Source organism: Protopterus annectens, chromosome 9.part0 (genome assembly GCF_019279795.1).
Source record: "Protopterus annectens isolate FY-2018-M chromosome 9.part0, PAN1.0, whole genome shotgun sequence".
Lineage (NCBI taxonomy): Eukaryota > Metazoa > Chordata > Ceratodontiformes > Protopteridae > Protopterus > Protopterus annectens.
In genome coordinates, this window is record NC_056743.1 from 482156984 (window position 1) to 482169098 (window position 12115).

At 39.1% G+C, this 12115-nt stretch overlaps 1 protein-coding gene across 1 annotated transcript in view; it reads right to left on the reverse strand.

Annotated features, from left to right (window-relative positions):
* The window catches only part of ANTXR1 (ANTXR cell adhesion molecule 1), a 1493128-nt gene that overhangs the window by 1020797 nt on the left and 460216 nt on the right, over nucleotides 1-12115 (reverse strand). Inside the window, exon 6 of the mRNA XM_044083028.1 lies at nucleotides 4603-4682. Coding sequence (XP_043938963.1) covers nucleotides 4603-4682 — 80 coding nt within the window. The remainder of the gene's footprint in view (nucleotides 1-4602; nucleotides 4683-12115) is intronic.

A 12115-nucleotide genomic window follows, 5' to 3' on the forward strand; every position in this document is an offset into this window, starting at 1 on the left:
CCATATTTAACTTAGCTTATTTGTTACAGTATATAACTGATGTGTTTGAGGTCAGAGCTATAAATTACCCTCTGAAGTTGTATTTAATCTAGTTTTCACACTGGCCAGATTTTTTAAATGCTTCTGATCGACATGGGATTATTTTTTTCCAACCAGCTGTGTGTTAGATTGTTTCATACATGTTCCATTAGCAGTATGTAAATAGAATGACAGGATTTTCAAAGCTCTAGATCAAAGAGTGCAGAATGGCAGAGATGATTACCTTACATTTAGGAGTAAAGAGGCAAAGCCTCTAGTACAGAGGATGTGGGTTTTTGCACATCTTGACTTCCTCACAGAAAAACTTTGGAGGCAAAGCCTCTAGTACAGAGGATGTGGGTTTTTGCACATCTTGACTTCCTCACAGAAAAACTTTGTGTGTGTGTGCAAGTGCGTGTGTGCGTGGATGTATACAGTTGTGTGTGTGCATGTGTGTGTGTGCGTGGATGTATACAGATGTGTGTGTGTGCGTGGATGTATACAGTTGTGTGTGTGTGTGTGTGTGTGTGGCTGTATAAATGACTATTATGTCAGACCAACTGTTTTCACTGAAAATGGTATTCAGATTTCTGTTTGTCACACATGTACCCTAGACTCTACAAGCAGAGTCCAAAATTGAAGATAACAGAAGTATTATGAAGACAGATTGAAGACACTGCTAAACAGATTTTCAGTAGAACAAAGGAGGAGAATATGATTTTCTGGCAGTTTTCCCTAGAGGGGTAAGGTTAAGAGCAGGTAATGTGCTTCATCCTGTAGTCCTAGGTTCAATCCCCTAAGGGTTCTATTAGCAAACTTTGGGACTTGACACATTATTTAAGTACAAGCTGCTCCCAGGTCACCCTTGAAAAGGGGCACTAGTGATTCATGGAATTAGTCAGTTATCAACTGAATAAAAAAAAAATATATATATATATACACACACAGCTATGCCAGATGATGAAAGGTAGAGGAATATATTTTAGGTAAAGGGATGCATACCTCTCAACTGTCAAGATTTTTGCAGAATGTCCAGATTTTTACCTCATATTTTAGACTGTACATCATAAAACATGTGGTTTTCTGGCAAATCACTGACAATTGAAATCACTAAATAACGAATCATATTTGAGTTTCATACTTCATATCCTTCAGAAAATTCATGCTAAGAGAAATCTTGTTCTGCCTACTAAGATTATAAGACCAATATTTAAAATATGTCCCTATTTTTGGGCCTTCATCCCCCCATTGTTTTAAGCTTTATCCAGATTTTGAGAGGTATGAAGGCATGGGATTTAGCCCGGTATGCTGAAGCAAGGCTCAAATCAAATATGAGGCACTAATTTGCAGATTTGCAGGTAAGACTAGGGAAAGCATTTTTAGAAGCTGCAGTAGAGTATGGGAACATTATGAGCTCCAAGAAAGCTTAAGAGTGAAGAAGAAAGGGACACGGTGGGTCTAGCAGATGAATCTGAGCTTACCTGTCTTCCTGAGCAAACTCAGTGCACCAGGAGTCCTCTTCTCTTGGCATATGGTAATTTCATGTGCCCATAAGTAAGGAAATCTGTAACTACATCAGACACAGAGACACTTGGAAATTGGCATCTTAAGTATAACAACTCAGCAGTAAATTGGGTCTGTGAAACTTGTCCCCACGGTTGAAGATTAGCATATAGTTGTGTCAATAAGAATGATGCGGTGTGTGACAGTATTCCCCATGAAGGCATGATGTACCTTAAGTGGGTGGTTAGCAAATGTGGGCATGGCAGTTAGGTGGTCAGATGAAATTATGTTGCTCAGTACAACTCCATGTATGGACATGGTACGTACCTCTGTAGGTTTATGAACTGGTGTGTTATATTATTAAACCGTTATTTGTACTGTTATAAAATATATTTCTGCATGCCTTTTATCAGGATCTATCCAAGTATGATGTATACACATACATGAATATATAAGTAGTATGTCATCTTAGCATCCTAGTTTACAAATGTGAATAAAAATATGCATGTGCATGCCTTCTTTCTTTATATAATGTGCAAGAAAGCCATGATGGAGTCATACTTGTAATATATAATTAGGCACATTGCTACAACATTTGCAAAGAAGTATGTATGTTGGCATTGCTCTTATGGGGTCATGGCTAAAAAGGACAGAGACCCAGCCACCTAGTCCATTTAACAGATTTAAATCAGAGAGCAGAGGAATGAAGGTCAGCAGGGCTAAGACAGAATATATGTGTGTAAATGAGAGGGAGCGTAGAGGAATGGTGAGGATGCAGGGAGTAGAGTTGGTAAAGGTTGACGAGTTTAAGTACTTGGGATCAACAGTTCAGAGTAATGGTGAATGTGTAAGATAGGTGAAGAAGAGAGTACAGGCAGGGTGGAATGGGTGGAGAACAGTTTCAGGCGTGATTTGTGACAGACGGGTACCAGTAAGAGTGAAAGGAAAAGTCTACAAGAGGGTAGTGAGACCAGGTATGTTATATGGGTTGGAGACAGTGGCATTGACAAAAAGGCAGGAGTCAGAGCTGGATGTGGCAGAGTTAAAGATGTTAAGATTTGCACTCGGTGTGACTAGGATGGATAGGATTAGGAATCAGTATATTAGAGGGTCAGCTCATGTTAGACAGTTTGGAGACAAAGCAAGAGAGACGCAATTACGTTGGTTTGGACATGTGCTGAGGAGGGATGATGGGTATATTGGGAAAAAGATGCTAAGGATGGAGCTGCCAGGTAAGAGGAAAAGAGGAAGGCCTAAGATAAGGTTTATGGACGTGGTGAGAGTGGACATGCAGGCGGTTGGTGTGAAAGAGCAAGATGCAGAGGATAGGAAGAAATGGAAAGAGATGATCCGCTGTGGCGACCCCTAACGGGAAAAGACGAAAGAGGATGATGATGCTACAACATTTGCTCATAATGTATATAACTGCTTATCATACATTATGCAGAGAATCTTGATGAGACTGTATTATGTTTTATCTCATTTTTATGTAATGAACATTTTGAGAGTAAATAAGGTGTAGCAAAGAAGTATGTATGTTGGCATTGCTCTTATGGGGTCATGGCTAAAAAGGACAGAGACCCAGCCACCTAGTCCATTTAACAGATTTAAATACTATGTACAGATACATAAAGTAAATAGCATATGCCACATAAACTAGGACAGGCTACTTAACCTCTGCCCCTGTGGATTAACTACGGGGGAAGCAGTATTGCTACCTGACAGGTTTCTTTACATGCCTCTTACAAGACTTTATATTAGACGAGTAAAGGATTTAACATAACTCTAGATAAGATGTGATATTTTGGTATAAAAATAGTTGAATTCAGCTCCAACCACACTGCTGGTTAATCAGATTTTCCATTGCTTTGTCTAGTCACCAGTTTTGTTCAGTAGGGTGGAAAATTAGTACCAGCTAAGCTAACCAGATATATCTTTATTCTAAAAACTGTACCACTAAGGCAAAATCAGGTCATAATGGTTGATGCTTAAATATGTTCTTTAGTGCAAAGTCATCAGATTTTTAAGCAACAGACTTCCTTTGAATATGGACAGCTACCCATCTCTCCAGTTGAAGCTAACTTATTTTTTCGAGCTGTGTTTTGAAACTGACATTTTCTCTGTCAGTCTTTGCCACACCATAGTGAAGGGAAAAAAATTGAATTCTGCCAAAATCAAAGCATTTTCTATTTTCTGTTGTGTACTGACCTTAGAGATGATCATACAATCCAGCAGGGTGTTTGTGGGCTGGAAGCCCCCTACAAGGGATATGCAAGGGAATGAGTTAGCATGAAACACTATTTTAATGCCAATATCTGTTTGCAGTCCCATGATCACAGCTTTGTACATTTGCAAAGAATCCTTCATGGCTCAGACAAGACATTCTGCTGTATACATAAATTGCATGTAGACTTATTTATGGGCATGCAAAGCATGACCTATGTATATTTCCCAAAGCATTTGGGTTTTTCTGCTTATATTCATGTCTACAGCTGGGCTGCCAATGCAGCCAACCTAATGGGAATTGCTTGCAGTCCTGTTCATTGAACTCTGACATTAAGTTTCTATAACCTGCAAAATGCCACAAGACAGGAAAGCTGATGGCAAATGTCAAGTTTCCTTATTCCAGTTACACCCTTTGACACTCAGAATACTAAATCCACCATAAGTCACTACCACGCAGATGAATGTCCTGTCAATATAGAATCTGCTGGAGAGAGAGGTACAGTATGCATCCCAAAAACGACCCCTTCTCTAGATCAGGCAGTCTGTAAATGGTTCATCATCTAGATCCCTTCTTGGAAATGTTTCATCCCCCAAGCCCATTCTTACACTTATCAAGGTTACCAGAAGTTGTCAGAGATTTGGGATGCATGGCTATGCTTAAAAAGGGCCTTGTGGTTGTTAGCCTAGTACACATCTATGAATATATATGACGTTTGGCTTTGTAAATAATACACTAACTTGAATCTGAAACATAGCTTTAGATAATGCATTTTTTTAAACCTCCTGAAAATAAAATGCCCCAGATATGGGTCAAAATTATGACTACGCCTTTTCTCAGTTCTGAGCATCTCTTACCTCATGTTCTGCGTAGTAAAAGAGATCTTCATGAAGTTCACCATCTGTCAGTGCAATGATAACGCTCGCTGTCCGGTAACCTGTTGTAGAAATATTAAAAAATCATGTGAGAGAAATTTCTTCCACTTACACAGTACAATAACTCTTCTAATGGCTACCTACATTTGATAAACTTGTGCACATTGTCATTTGTCTTACAGACACGGCAGATTGATTTTTTTTTTTTTTTTTTTTTTTTTAGTATTCATCTTCATTCCTTCATTCATGTTCATAACTGGATAATCCTACATGATCTTTTGATTCTACTTACAAAAGTAACTGAAAGAGAAATAAGTAAACAAGGCAGACATACCTCGACTGCAACACAAAGAAAAGGGAACCATCACTAGTGTTGATTCTACTGATATGAGCAAAACCTTTATCTGTTTCCATCATACACTGCCATTCCCAAATATTATGCGACTTTGGAGTGTTAATGCAGACTAGAATTGTCCCCTAATTCACCTTTATAGGTCGATTGCTAAACTCAAAACCTGAAATCTGTCTTGAAGATTGAGTTAAATGAATATTCGTGTTTAGCAAAATATTCATTCCGCATCTGTTTAAAAAACTATATTGTAGAACATATTCAGACATAAAAGGTACCCTACATCATAATCTAGGACAAGAATTATTAAACTTATTTAAATGTGTCACTACAGCAGATGATCGACAGACTGTTTTCACTCCTTGTGGTATTTATTTTAAGGACAGTAAGTAAGGGCCAAAGATACTTAAAAAATGGTAAAACAGAAATAACCTACACTTTTCCTATTCATTTGTTTGTTTGTGTCTTTCAGCTTTTCCCGGTTAGGGGTTGCCACAATGGAACTCCGGTCCGCTAATGATTGGTAGTGGATTTTTACGTATTGGGTTACCAGCCCTGACGCACAACCTTCAACGAAGGCATGCCCCATTCACGTATGCCACCACACAGAAGACGCTCTAGCTGACAATCGAATGTGACAACGTCTTGCTATGAGGGACAACGCTACCGCAGCTGGTGAATATCATTTGGTAAATGTACTCTTTCAGTGGTGAAATTTTACCTTTCAGCATCCTTCAGATTTGCTCCCAATTCTAATTTCTGAGATATATCCACAAAAAGCATAAGCACAATATTTACTAAGAAGACTCTAGAGCATCGTCACTTGAAGGAAGTGATGCCTAGAGAGTATCCCCCTACAGATCCAGAAACTCACTTCCTCATCTGATTTCTTATTCAGTGACACTGCACAAGTTAAGTCTCTCACAATGCATTACTTAAAGTTTATTACATGCACCACTTATATTTCCTTAACTTAAACTGTTCTTGTAGATGTTTGACTCATTCTATAAATGATTGTGATAAAGTTTATACTGAAAATATATTAAAATTGCACCAGCTCTGGACATTATTTTTATGAAACTAGACCTTTAAAGGTGGGGGGGGGTGGGGGGGGTGGAGTTAGCCAATGAAATGGTAGCAACTTAAATGATAGGCTTTGTGCTTGTCCTTCTAGTTTGATTTACTTTATGGAAGCCATTGTTCTTGCCGTACCTTGGACCCTCCGCGTATGTCTGTATTGCATGGGGCTACTTGGCAAAGTAAACTATAGCATTTCTGCATTTGTTAATGAATTTATTTATCCTTTGTTGACCAGATTAGTCCCACTAGGCTAGGACACTAATTTCAGGGGAGACCCAAGGGTATATTTATACCACCGGGGTAATTTGGCCAGGGCATTGGGGAGCTACTCCTACTCTTTTCAGTACATGCCGTGGAATCTTTTACATTCACTTGAGATAACACCAGCTCAGACTGGCTTAACGTCTCATCCAAAGGACAATACACTGAGGAGTGCAGCACTCCCCTTATGCTGCACTGCAGTGTCAGCAATCAATCTACCTGGTGTGGGAATAGAACCCACAGTCTTCTGTATCAAAGGCAGTGTGCTACCTGTTGCACCACTGAAATAATTGTGTGAGAGCTGTTGGTTTTCCTCTGCATCATCACAAAATGCTACTTCATGCCTGGACACCTTTGTCACTAATTTGGTAATTAGATTTTGTTGATTATTTGAGTCCTTTAACTATAGAACTTGACTTCTCAAAAGAGCAAACGTGGTCAGTAAGGACTACAGTTTTATAATCAGACTTTAACTGCATACTACCCACCACTCAGAAACTCATCCTGTGGTCATCATCAAAGCCCATCAATCAAAGATTGCCAATAATGAAAACAGACTACACTGTAATCATTTACAGTTCAGTGAGCTCAAGAATGGGTAAGAGAGTCCCAACACCACAGTACTGGTTCATAGGTAAAGATTAGGCCATCAGTCTGCAGAGGATTACAAGCTTGGCCAATAACTAGAGGTCAGAATCAAACCCTGAAACTTGTATCTGTGAGGAAAAGACCTTAACCATTATGCCACTACTGTCTGTTCTGGCATTGTTACAGGATTCCAACTGCACAAGAAAAAGAGTTTAGACAGAGCTGCAGCCCCCTCCTGATTCTGTTTCCTCTTCTAGAGAGACTGTCTTCAGAGTCCTCAACTATCAAGACAAATACCTGCTGCAAGATTCAGTCCAAGAGGATGACTCCTTTCAGCTGAAGGATTGTACTCTGCACTTATACCAACATTTCCTCTGCAACAGTTCTGCTAGACAAAGAAACTTCACCACTTTGTAAACTTCACTGTAGAAATGGAGTCCCAAGTGTGCTGAAATAGCCAGCAACCTGGATTTTTAAATGGAGGGTGGGAGATCAAGCACCTCTTATGCTGCACTAGTCTTCCAGCAATGCAAGTTCACCACAGTGGAGGCAGATATAAGTCTGTGAAATGTATCAGAGGGGTGATAGGAAGTCTACAGCCATGTCTCACCCTTTAGCTAATGGAAGACCTGTTACTCCAAACTCCTGAGAAACACAATTTCCTTCACAAGGTCAGCACACCACCCCATGACTAGTGTCCATCACCAATTGTTTTCTGTGCCCTCAGCAAGCACATTAGACATAATGCCAAACAGGAGACAAGTGCGGACACATTAAGGGTGCAGAAAACAGCACTCTTGGCTAACATCAGAAACTAAACTCTAATTGTACCCTGACTTTGGAAAGGGGTCAATTCCCATCATTACCATCAAGGCATGTTAAAAAAAAAAAAAAAAAGACCTTTTGGAGAAATTACATCGTCAATACACTTGACAAAAATACAAATCTGATCAGATAGGCAGCCACCCTCACAACACTCCTATGGTGTGACAACCACGAACAACTTAATAGATTTTTGGAATATGTTAATAAAAGCACTGACTTTTTGTCCTTCTCTCATACTTCAATAGCTTACATGGATGTGTTTTTATAGAAGGATATAGTGGATGAGAGATACTTTTCATGGGTTTTTAGAAAACCTACTTATTCAAATACAATGTTATACTATTCTAGCTGTCACAGATTTCATCAAAAGAAGGTGGTCATAAAAGGTCAGATGGTCAGTGCTGCGTATATGACTACACTTTATGCATTTTTATGAGGAGTGCGAGACATTGGGTAATATGTTCCTAAAGAAAGGGTATCCAAAATATTTAATAGAAGATATTACAGAGGAGGTAACATTAAAAAGGGCAAATGGTTACTTTGTCCCATTATTAAATATGTCACAGAGTAGTATGAGTGAACAAAATAATGTTTACCCTATTGAAATTTCTGTGGGGGGGGTGCAAGTACCATTTATACTAATGCTTTTGTTTCTACTTAAAGTTTGGATAGTGGGAATTGTTAAGCAGATTTTAAACAAAAACTGGGTGCTCCTACAAGAAGATATGACTTTATGTAAAAGAATAGGGGTAGCACCAGTCATTGTTTATAAAAAAAAAGTTTTAATTTAAACATTTTTTAAGAAGAAATGCTCGATACCTAAAATTGTTGGTAATATGTTAAGATGTGGCAGATGCAATATGTATAAATATATTGCTAGTGACACTGAGTTCTGAATAAATAAAAAGCGGTTTTATATGTATGGCAAGTATAACTGCGAAAGTAAAGAGATGATTTATTGTGCATTATGTCAAGATTGTCAGTGCTTCTATATAGGTAAAACAGATTGCAAATTGCGTGACTGTATATATGAGTATATTTATGAAATCAAAAAGCTTAGAAGTACAAATGCATTCTTTAAGCATGTTAGAGAACATCTTAACCATCATTTTAAATTTTTTTATTTTGGAGAAAATAGAGGTTAATGAAAGAGGAGGTCCATGGCCAGTGTACGTAGAAATACGAGAATTATTTTGGCAATTGTATTTTAATGCCCATAATCCACCAGGGATCAATGAAAATTTATCCATAGCCCCAATTTTAAAATTGAAATCTTTACAGAGATAGTTTTAGATTGACCTTTTGATTTATTATGTGTTATAAATGTAGGTGTTGAAATCCTATTTAAGTTGGTGCTGGGTCTTTAAAGTGAATGAAAGAAAACCTTCTGGGTCATGTGATTTACTGGGGTTTTATTTAAGCGAGTATTTTGAATTAAGTTTTATCTGATGAAGTTTTATGTGTAGTAAGATGAAAGTGCTTATCTTTGTTTTATAATAAAATCCAGCGTTTTTAACCATATTACTATGATTTGTGATTTTGGAAAGTTTCACTGTTGCACGGCTGACTTTGTTTCCTTATACAACACTTCTTTGCACCAACAAGAGCATTTAAGTTTGGCTCTGCTAGGAATGAGATCAGACCTAAAAATAATTACCAAGCTTGTTTTTTTTAATCCGCAGTCAAAATTCTTATTCCCCAGCAATGATCAACCTATTTATTTTTAGATAGTTCACTATTACAATGAATGTGTGTCTCTGCTTCAACCTCCACATACAGGTATCCTGTTCTTCTTTTCGTCATCTTTACTGTTTTGTTTTTTTACATCCCTAGGGGTGCTCGTTTATTGTTGTTTTACATTTTAAATGTATTAGTTTATGTAAGTGTTTTGTTTTATTACTGGCATCTTAAATACCACTTAGAAGGAGGACAGTGTTTAATCTGTTTGAGTGTTGTAGCCTAAAACCATCTTGGGCTTGCTAAGCTATGCATTTTGTCTGGAAGTTGTACTCTGTGGGTGGGTTTTGTTCCAGGAATCCCTTATTCACTTAAGTTAAATTGAATCCTTTTCAGTCTGTGAGTGAACACAATAAATCAGGAGCCTTTTATTTACATTTGTCATTTGAGAAATACAGATTTTAGTTCATAGGAAGAGGCTGGTGAAGAAGAAGTGGGATTGTCAGAGAGATGAAGAAAGTAGACATGAGTATAAGGAGATGAGGCGCATGGCAAAGAGAGAGGTGGCGAAAGCTAAGGATAAGGCGTATGGAGAGTTGTATGAGAGATTGGACACTAAAGAGGGAGAAAAGGACCTATACCTATTGGCTAGACAGAGGGACAGAGCTGGGAAAGATATGCAGCAAGTAAGGGTGATAAAGGATTGTGAGGGAAAGGTACTCACAAGAGAGGAGTGTGTGTTGAGTAGATGGAAAGAGTATTTTGAGAGGCTGATGAATGAAGAAAATGAGAGAGAGAGAAGGTTGGATGATGTGGGGATAGTGAATTAGGAAGTGAAACAGATTAGCAAGGAGGAAGTAAGGACAGCTATGAAGAGGATGAAGAATGGAAAGGCTGTTAGCCCAGATGACATCCCAATGGAAGCATGGAGGTGCTTAGGAGAAATGGCAGTGGAATTTTTAAGATTTTAGATTGTTTAATGAAATTTTGGAAAGTCAGAGGATGCCTGAGGAGTGGAGAAAAAGTGTTTTGGTACCTATCTTTAAGAATAAGGGTGATGTGCAGAGCTGCAGTAACTACAGAGTGATAAAATTGATCAGTCACAGCTTGAAGTTATGGGAAAGAGTAGTAGAAGCTAGGTTAAGAAGGGAGTTGATGACTAGTGATCAGCAGTATGGTTTTATGCCAGGAAAGAGCACTACAGATGCAATGTTTGCTCTGAGAGTGTTATTGGAGAAATACAGAGAAGGTCAGAAGGAGTTGCATTGTGTCTTTGTAGACTTGGAGAAAGCATATGACAGGGTGCCTAGAGAAGAGTTGTGGTATTGTATGAGGAAGTCGGGAGTGGCAGAGAAGTATGTAAGAGTGGTACAGGATATGTACGAGGGTAGTGTGACAGTGGTGAGGACTGCAGTGGGAGTGACAGATCTGTTTAAGGTGGAGGTGGGATTACATCAAGGATCAGCTCTGAGTCCTTTCTTATTTGCAGTGGTGATGGACAGGTTGACAGATGAGATCAGACAGGAGGCCCCGTGGACTATGATGTTTGCAGATGACATTGTGATCTGTAGTAAGAGTAGGAATCAGGTTGAGGAGACTCTGGAGAGGTGGAGATATGCTCTAGAGAGCAGAGGAATAAAGGTCAGCAGGGCTAAGACAGAATATATGTGTGTAAATGAGAGGGAGGGTAGAGGAATGGTGAGGATGCAGGGAGTAGAGTTGGTAAAGGTGGACGGGTTTAAGTACCTGGGATCAACAGTTCAGAGTAATGGTGAATGTGGAAGAGAGGTGAAGAAGAGAGTACAGGCAGGGTGGAATGGGTGGAGAAGAGTGTCAGGAGTGATTTGTGACAGACTGGTACCAGTAAGAGTGAAAGGGAAGGTCTACAAGAGGATAGTGAGACCAGCTATGTTATATGGGTTGGAGACAGTGGCATTGACAAAAAGGCAGGAGTCAGTGCTGGATGTGGCAGAGTTAAAGATGTTAAGATTTGCACTCGGTGTGACTAGGACAGATAGGATTAGGAATCAGTATATCAGAGGGTCAGCTCATGTTGGACAGTTTGGAGACAAAGCAAGAGAGACAAGATTGCGTTGGTTTGAACATGTGCTGAGGAGGGATGATGGGTATATTGGGAAAAAGATGCTAAGGATGGAGCTGCCAGGTAAAAGGAAAAGAGGAAGGCCTAAGATAAAGTTTATGGACATGGTGAGAGAGGACATGCAGGTGGTTGGTGTGACAGAGCAAGATGCAGAGGATAGGAAGAAATGGAAAGAGATGATCCGCTGTGGCGACCCCTAATGGGAAAAGCCGAAGGATGATGATGATGATATTTTAGTTCATAGGTTCTTAGGTTTATGGTTCATTACTAGGCTAACCCTACAGAACCTTTTTAAGCCCACCAATGTCTCCCAACTATATTTGACAGGTTATGAAACCACTTATTTTATAGGGGAGTATAACTTGAGTCTGAATAGTTGGGCATTTACAAACTGGACATTGGTGGGAGACTAGAGATAAATTCATGGTTACACATCCACTGATCCAAGCTGAGCTTGAATAAATGCAGAGAGGAACTCTGCTTCACATGGATGGGAAGCCTGTTCCAGAGAAGGGGCAGTCTCTGAGACACATATTTGTACCTCCAACATGTCTTATTTATGTTACAGATGTGGTTCAGATTCAGGTTGGGTGTTTCTGATGCTATTTGTTTTA